The 9,732-nt window shown below is 31.4% G+C and overlaps 1 protein-coding gene across 1 annotated transcript; it reads right to left on the reverse strand.

Annotated features, from left to right (window-relative positions):
* Positions 1-420: 420 nt before the first annotated feature.
* On the reverse strand, positions 421-7,944 carry LOC106665278. The gene is made up of 5 exons (XM_014391599.2): positions 7,716-7,944; positions 5,662-5,759; positions 3,164-3,256; positions 2,979-3,102; positions 421-2,900 (listed from the first exon to the last, which is right to left on the reverse strand). The coding sequence occupies exons 1-5, from the start codon at positions 7,807-7,809 to the stop codon at positions 1,351-1,353; spliced, it is 1,959 nt and encodes a 652-aa protein (XP_014247085.1). The 5' UTR covers positions 7,810-7,944; the 3' UTR covers positions 421-1,350.
* Positions 7,945-9,732: the final 1,788 nt, after the last annotated feature.

Genomic DNA, 9,732 nt, shown 5'->3' on the forward strand with positions numbered 1-9,732 from the left:
TTCAATCTGTCAATCCAAAACTAGCCAAGTTCAGGTTAAAAAGAAAAAACATCCTCATCGGTGCAAACTTTGCCATTTTGTTTTATGCCATTAGAACTTTAGTGCAAACTTTGCCATTAGACACTAAAATAACACAAAAAATGGGACTGGGTCAATAATTTGTTTTTATATAAAACATCACTTTTTGCAATATATTGTCACATTAAATTAATTAATAAATTATAAAATCTTTTTTGAATATTAGATTGTAAGAACTTGTTTGTTCCTCAAAGACACTTCTAGAATATAAATGATAAAACGTTATAACAAACTAAACAGAAAATCTTTATCAACTATTAAAATGAAGATTGGATAAAGAATAGTGAATTTTCTTGATTGTGATTGAATCCAAGAATAAATTGGAGAAGAAAGAACATTCGGTTTAAATTAAATACAATGAATACAATACTTTTTATTGGCATTATACACAACTGTAATCTTAAACCCATTATAAAAGTAACATAAAACATATTTACAGAAATATTTCGATATGTGGTTACGAAGATGCTGTCGTACACATAAAAACAAGGTGTGATGACAATAAAAAATTGTCATCATGATTCAAGATGATTGACAAAAATTAAAATTAAAAATGAAAAAGTAAGTGTCAATTTATAACATAGGCATGTTAGAAAATGCTTAACTTTCTAATGATAGGCTTTAAAATCAAACAAAAAGAAAACAAATGCTAAAAGGAGTGGACAAAAATTTATATATACAATAAATACATTTTCATAATACATATACTTATAACAAATAAGTAACTTTTCAAAATCACACAAGAAAGTACAGTTTCATTAACATATAATACAAATTCAATATTTACGATTAAATAACAGTATATAAGATTTGCTTGAGCATATTAGTTACGATTACATGCCTGATAAAAGAATTAACATTAATTATAACTTTCAATTAATTAATGTTTTTAGTCAAGATAAAATTGGTCAAGCGGACCACGAAAACTAGTAGAATTAATTATAACCCATTTATAAAATATAGAATATTTAAATTAATTAATAAATTAATTGGTAGAATATTTACTTCAACTAATGTATTAATAATGCCTGAAAAATATCATTTGAAATATTAAATTAAAACCTGTACATTATAAATATGTGTCATCTAGTATTAAAAATTTCTGTGAGATCAAAGTATGTTTTGTTATTTACAAAATAAACTTGTTATTTTAGTTATTTTTATTAATAGAAGCTCTGTGAAAGTACAAAAAGCACAAGAAAAAAAGCTCAGTCAAGATCATATTCATCAACATATATACAGAAGAAAAGGATTACTCTTTTTAGGAGAGGGCTAATCAATAACCATTTCTTCTTCATTTTTATTATCTTTAGTTTTATTATCTTCAATTTTTTTCACTTTATTTTTATTATCTTCATTTTTATTCACTTTATTTTTATTCACTTTATTTTTATTATCTTTAGCTTTATTATCTTTATCTTTATTATCTTTATTTGTATTATCTTTATTTAATTTTGGTTTGGCTTCTGTAATTTTAGGTATAACCTCGCCCTTTCGAATTTTTCTTACAATATTTATCAATGGATTGATGTACTGTTTCGTCCAATGAACAATTTCTGCAAAGATCACATCTTCACATTGGTTTCCATTTACAAATTCGGCAGCTACGCCTATGTTATTTTCACCTTCGGCTGATACTTTTTTCTTTGAAGAGCTCAGACTTTCCATATCAATATTCACCATGGCTTGAAGCTTAAATTTGGTAACTATTTGGTTTTTGGCGGTTGATTCCTGTAATTTATGTTTGAACTGTTCGCAAGATATGAGGCCGTTAGTTAGATTGTTGAAAAGGACTCTGAAATCTTTTGTAAATAGGTATTTGTCAGTGCTTAGCGAGTACTCAAGCATTGGCCTGCGTTTATTACCGTCTTCTAGTTTTTGAAATTTATTCTGATTCAGCACTTCTACATTGAATAAGAGCAATTTACAAGCTGTATTGAAATCTTGGTTAAAATTTCCGACTTTAGTTATTTCATCTTTCGGATAGGAGATATACATTTTAATGGGTTTTTGAAGTTCTATTGGTTTCTCGGTTGTCATTATGGGAAGCCATTGAGAGTTCGGCAGCAAACTCGTATTCGTAACGAATCTTTTAAGCGTTTCTTGAAATTTTCGCAAAAGACTCGGAATAACACGCCTGGTCGTATTTACATAGAGTTCAATCGGATCTTGAACGTGAATGCAGTGAGTGTACACAAAAGGAGATTTTCCTAGTGCTATTTGTCTTTTGTACGAATTGAAATCGCTTGACAACGTCTGGTAATTTGATAGATCTTCTAGAGATATTTCTGTCCCAGCATAAAGAGATATTACAACTTTTGAGAAATCCTTGTTGTAATAAAAATAAAAAAATCCCTTGTAAAGATCACTTAAAGTGGATTTGTTTATGTAAGGTACTAATTTAGCATCATTCCGCACTGCATACGGCCAACCGATGGATTCTCGACGGTATAAAATCTGTCTCAAAGGTGGTAACATTGGTGGTTCAATTTTTTGTAAATAGAAAATAACCAACAAAACAATTGAATAGCTTGTAAATAAATTCCTACCCGAAATTAAATTCCTTTTGGCCCAGTATGAAATCAACATAGTCAAACGCTTAATTCTCACATCTGAATCCATTATGTGTTTAATCAAAATGCTGTTATGTACAGAATTCTGAGACGTGGCACTGATGTCTAATTCAATTCCGGATTGGTGAATTGTTTTCATGACAGGCACCTTTGCATTAGCGACTTTAATCGTATACCTGAATTTGGGGCTCCTTCTCAATATACCACCACTAGTTTTTATAAAAAGATCGTCTGGAATATCATCACCATCTGGAAAATTTAACAATAAGAAGCTCAGAATGCTGTCCTTTGCTATTGTTAAATAAACACTTTTTTTTTAAATCTTACGACAATGTAAATGAACATCAATGTCACTGTTCTTGAATGCAATCCCAGTATATGAAGAACCATACAATTGAGGCACCAAACCAGGCAAAAGTTTCCTATATACAGCGGCAACATCGTTCAATACCTAAAAATTCCTATTTTAATTACTAATTTTTACAAACATTTGTATTATTACTTTATATTACAGTATCTATCATTGCATATTTGACTGCATCCATCTTGACTTGTTCGCAAAATTCAACGGATTGATCATCAAAGTTTTCCTTATGAAATGTTATCTAAACAATGAAAAAAGTATTAATTTTCTTCTATACTTCTAAATATTAACCAAAAATATATATTAGACATATACACCATTGACAGAACCACTTCTTATTCTCTGTTCCTAATAACAACTAAACCTTTTAATACTATAAAAAAAATTAGGTAAGAAAGAAAGAACTTTGTTGTTATTAATAGACCTCCCCAATTACACATCTACAACTACATTATTTCAGATGATCAATTTTAATAAACTTTGTATCTGATAACATCACACTTCTACAACCGAGTGACAAAATTATAGATACACCCCTAATTGTTATGATTTTTTAATGTAATGGGTTTGTACTATAAATATTTATTCAAAACACATGAAATAAATATTTTTTTTCATTAAACTTTAATTTTTCATTCACTAATTTCATGGTCCGCTTGACCAATTAATATATTACAATTAATTAGGGTTTTTAGTTGAGATAAAAAAGTGAATGGCACGAGCAGGATTCGAACCCACGATCTTCAGCTTGATACGCCGCTGCTCTACCACTTGAGCTATCGTGACCTCGATCCACTCTGACACCAACTTCCCATCACAACCGCAGCACCGTTTGAATTTTCCCCCCTTTTTGCCATTTTTCAAAAATTTTTGAACTCGTGTGTTCAAATCCCGCTCGTGCCATTGACTTTTTTATCTCAACTAAAAACCCTAATTAATTGTAATATCTTAATTGGTCAAGCGGACCATGAAATTAGTGAATTTAATGATTAAAAATTAAGTATACTTCACTAATGCTCTCCGTGGCAATTTCATTTGTCGTCGAGAATCCAACCCGATTACACGACATTTGAAAAATGGCAAAAAGGAGGGAAAATTCAAAAGGTGCAGTTGAGATGGGAAGTTGGTGTCAGAGTGGATCGAGGTCACGATAGCTCAAGTTGTAGAGCAGCGGCATATCAAGCCGAAGATCGTGGGTTCGAATCCCGCTTGTGCCATTCACTTTTTTATCTCAACTAAAAACCTTAATTAATTGTAATATATTAATTTATCAGTAAATAAGAGAAAAAATTATTAAAATACTAAAATTAAACGATTTTGTCTGCGACAAAGTTATAGACACATGGGATAAAATCAATTTAAAACCAGCTTATAATATTTTGTGGCATTACCACTCAGTTTTATTATTTCCAGTAATCTTTCTGGAATGGTTTTGTACAAATTTTGAATAAAATGTAGAGGCAAATTATTCCAGGCAGTGGTGACAGCTGTTTTAAGTTTGTCGACAGAGTTGTACTGTTGTCTTGATATACCATCCATCCTCGATAATTTTCCCTATACATTTTAATATTCAAGTCTGGTAAGAGTGCAGGCCATTCAAGTTGTCAATGCTGTTCAGTGAAAACCATTCTTTAACAATTTTTGCATTGTGTATGGGTGCGTTGTCCTGCTGGAATATTGGAGTCCGCTGAAACTAGTTTTTTCTTTATCCAGTAATTTCTTGTAATATTCCGAATTGACTTTTTTTGAAAGAAAACAGATTGACCACCAAAACAAAAGACTTTTTTTTTCTTCTCTAGTTAGATCATGAAAGTAGTATGCATATCCGTCCAGGCTGTCCAAATTGAATTTTTTTTGTTAGAAAAAATAACTTTTCGTCAATAATCTTCATTTTTCAAAATGTGGTTTTCAAAAAATTTGACACGGGCTAGTTTGTGGTGGGGTTTCAGAGCTGGTTTGCGTTTCAGTTTTCTTTGGACTAGTTTTCAGTTTTTTTAGGAATCTCTGAACAGTTCGAACAGAAACATCAACACCTGCCTTCTCTGCGATGGCTTTTGCAGTCGAAAAGCCGTTTGAAGCAACGTGCAGGATGTGCGATTTGTTTCTTCTGGTCAAGAAAGGAGGTCTTCCAGAGCTATGCCCTTTTCCGTAGTCTTTACCTAGTCGTATTATCTTTGATACCGATGAAAAACTTCGTTTTATGCGTCGGGCAATATCTCAGCAGCTCATTCCATCTTCATTGAGAAAGTGAATCAACCGGCGCTCCTCATCAGAAAATCTTCTTCCTTTGGGCATTTTAAAATAACTTTCAATTGCTCCAAATGAACTCACAGTAATCACTTTACTAAGGCACGGTACAGTTAATACTGAATAAACCTTTGGAGTTTTAAAATAACTGTAAACAAAATATGTGTCTATAATTCTGTCGCAGCTAAATCAAAACAATACTGTTTATTGAGATGTACTTTTGTATAAGATTATCAGATCGGGCCATTTCCAGAGTTAATTTTCTTTTAATATCATGAACAATATTCTAATGGCAAAAGAAATCATTTTTGACTGTTGAAATTGTGTTTTTTTAATGTGTCTACAATTTTGTCAATTGGTTGTAAATATTAACCAAAAATATATATTAGACATATACACCATTGGCAGAGCCACTTCTTGTTCTCTGTTTCCCTTAGTTTTTTTTCGCCTTTGTTTGGGAGGCTGCTTGTTTTCGACAGGTACGCCAGCATTTACTCCTAAAATTAAAAAAAAAAAGAAATCAGTTAATCGGGTATCATATCAAGACCTAAATTGCAGTGATTGTGATCAAAACACACATTTGGTTTTTATTATTTAATACTGTTCCATTCTTAATTGTTAGAAAATGAGAAAACTTGTAATAAGATCTTCGTTATGCCAAGTTGGGTAGTTTTTGTTATAGAAACTCATAATATAAATATGTAAGAGAGATAAGATCAGTTTTATATGTATAAAATATTCTTCTGTTTCTAAGACATAATTTACATTGAATGTACATATAATATAGATTAATCCGTTCATCGTGGTTTCGAATCCCACTCCTGACACTAATTTTTTCTACTCAACCAAGACCTTACATAAAAAGAATAATTATGAAACAATATATACTGAAGAAATTTTGTTCAAAAGTAGACAAAAATTATGAAGTAAGGGAACTTCTTCAACAGATACAGTACAGAAAAATGCAAAGGCTTTTAGATAGTCACTTTTTATAATTGATTTTAGGGATGGAAAACCAGGGGGATCGGTGGCTGCAATGATTTAGGCAGTGATACGATGATCACTGTAAGGCAAAGGTCTCAGTTTCAAATGAATGACAAATGGGCCAAAGGTCGTGGGTTCAAATCCCGCTCGTGACACTTACTTTTTTACCTCAACTAAAAACCTTAATTAATTTAAAAATATCAATTGGTCAAGCGGACCACGAAAACTAGTGAATTTCAGAAAAACATTTTCTTTATCGTGCCAACGTTTTGATCTTTATTTAGATCATCATCAGATCCTGGGATTTACAAACATTGTTTAAATTCAACAAATACATGTAGGATGTGGAAAAAAGAGAATTTATACAATGCAAAATATATTTTTTATTATAATTAATTAAGGTTTTTAGTTGAGATCAAAAAGTCAATGGCACGAGCAGGATTCGAACCCACGATCTTCGGCTTGATACGCCGCTGCTCTACCACTTGAGCTATCTTGACCTCGATCCCCTCGGACACCAACTTCCCATCTCAACCCCACCTTTTGAATTTTCCCTCCTTTTTGCCATTTTTCAAATGTCACGATAGCTCAAGTGGTAGAGCAGCGGTGTATCAAGCTGAAGATCGTGGGTTCGAATCCCGCTTGTGCCATTAACTTTTTTATCTCAACTAAAAACTTTAATTAATTATAATATATTAATTGGTCAAGCGGACCACGAAATTAGTGAATTTATATTTTTTATATTCAATCAAAGTATTTCTACTCACTCAAAGTGCTCGTCTTCTGTGTAATTGCGCCATTCTTGTGTGTCGTGTTGAGAGTGCCAGTGAGATATTGCTGTTTTGTGTTTATATATGTTGGATTTTGAAATATAAAAAATATATTTTGCATTGTATAAATTCACTTTTTTCCACATCCTACATGTATTTGCTAAATGTAAACAATGTTTGTAAATCCCAGGCCTGAAGATGATCTCAATAAAGATCAAAACGTTGGTACGATAAAGAAAATGTTTTTCTGAAACCTACATCACACCAGACCGCATCTCACGATTTCTGAATAATCATAATTAATAATGTAAAACAAACCTAAGAAAGGGGTGAAATTGCATGATACAACTGACCAACATGTCAAATATGAATAGTTGGACTATAAACGATAAGAAGGATTTAACGCAGAGAGTATCCATAACAAAATTCTCTATTAATATAAATACATAAAGGTTTAGTTTGTAAAGGAAAAGCTTTTTTTATACTAGTTGCTTCTAGAACATAAAGATTGTTATTTTTGTTCTGGCCTTGTCACCTCAGGGTTTGTTTTTATTTATTTCGCAATCACAAATACTCTTTGATTTGACCGAGATTATTCGTTAATCCCTATTTATTTTAATCGCACTTTCAAGGGTCGTCGATTGTCGAAATATACCGACGAAGGGGATGTCAAATAGCCAGGAAGGAGGCCCCACATACCTGGCAGAATGACCGGTGGATGGAGCATCTTTGGAACGTGGTGTATTTTTTCAACCTGCATAAGTTGACGAGGCTCGAATTGCATCTGGTACATCCTGGCCTGGAAAAACGAAAACAAAAAACAGTTTCCCGATTATAAAGGGAAAAAAACACTTGTAAGTCAAGAATGTGTTGCTAAACAAAACATCTGTATATTCCACACGTCAAGGAGAGTGATCGAGAACAAAGGTTATAAGAGAACTGGGAACCGCCAGAATTCAAAAGAATCGAGATTCTGGTGAACCTAGAACTGGCGACAGTCACATTGATTTGAATTGATCCATTTGAACGTTGAAAAATTAGGACTAGTAAAGGAACTCAAATATTTTGGTATATGTAGCATTTTTCAGGCAAATGAAACTTTTTTCGACCAAATGAAACTTTTTTTCAATCGAATGAAACCATTTTTCAAGCAAACGAAACTTTATTTCAATCGAATGAAAATTTTTTTAATCAAATGAAACTTTTTCAAACAAATGAAACTTTTTTCAATCAAATGAAACTTTTCAATCGAATGAAACTTTTTTTCAATCAAATGAAACCTTCTTCAATCGAATGAAACCATTTTTCAAGCAAACGAAACTTTATTTCAATTGAATGAAATTTTTTTTAATCAAATGAAACTTTTTCAAACAAATGAAACTTTTTTCAATCAAATGAAACTTTTTTCAAGCAAATGAAACTTTTTTCAATCAAATTAAACCTTTTTCAATCGAATGAAACCATTTTTCAAGCAAACGAAACATTATTTCAATTGAATGAAATTTTTTTTAATCAAATGAAACGTTTTCAAACAAATGAAACTTTTTTCAATCGAATGAAACTTTTTTTTCTCAATCAAATGAAACCAATTTTCATGCAAACGAAACTTTATTTCAATCGAATGAAACTTTTTTCAATCAAATGAAACTTTTTTCAATCAAATGAAACTTTTTTTCAAGCAAATGAAACTTTTTTCAATTAAATGAAACCTTTTTCAATCAAATGAAACCTTTTTCAATCGAATGAAACCATTTTTCAAGCAAACGAAACTTTATTTCAATTGAATGAAATTTTTTTAACCAAATGAAACTCTTTCAAACAAATGAAACTTTTTTCAATCAAATGAAACTTTTTTCAATCGAATGAAACTTTTTTTTCCTCAATCAAATGAAACCAATTTTCAAGCAAACGAAACTTTATTTCAATCGAATGAAACTTTTTTTAATCGAATGAAACTTTTTCAAACAATTGAAACTTTTTTCAATCAAATGAAACCTTTTTTTCAATAAATTCACTAATTTCGTGGTCCGCTTGACCAAGTAATATATTACAATTAATTAAGGTTTTTAGTTGAGATAAAAAGTCAATGGCATGAGCGGGATTCGGACCCACGATCTTCGGCTAGATACGCCGCTGCTCTACCACTTTAGCTATCGTGACTTTTTTTCAATCAAATGAAACCATTTTTCAAGCAAATGAAACTTTTTTCAATCAAATGAAACCTTTTTTTCAATAAATTCACTAATTTCGTGGTCTGCTTGACCAATTAATATATTACAATAAATGAAAGTTTTTAGTTGAAATAAAAAGTCAATAGCACGAGCGGGATTCGAACCCACAATCTTCGGCTTGATTTGCCGCTGCTCTACCACTTGAGCAATCATGACTTTTTTTCAATCAAATGAAACAATTTTTCAACAAAATGAAACTTTTTTCAATCAAATGAAACTTTTTTCACTCGAATGAAACTTTTTTTTTCAATCAAATCAAACCATTTTTCAAGCAAATGAAACTTTTTTCAATCAAATGAAACTTTTTCAATCAAATGAAACCATTTTCCAAGGGTTTGTACAAACATGTCTCTCAACATGAATTGCAAAAGTGAACCCGCTGATAACCCCGCCAACGCAAAAACGCCCTTCAACCTGATGATGAGCTAAAGGGCTCGAAATCCGGATGGTTGCGAAACAACTTACTGTGAGTAGGAACCATCTTT

The sequence above is a fragment of the Cimex lectularius genome, unplaced genomic scaffold, assembly GCF_000648675.2.
Source record: "Cimex lectularius strain Harlan isolate CLEC.00 unplaced genomic scaffold, Clec_2.1 scaffold140, whole genome shotgun sequence".
NCBI lineage: Eukaryota > Metazoa > Arthropoda > Insecta > Hemiptera > Cimicidae > Cimex > Cimex lectularius.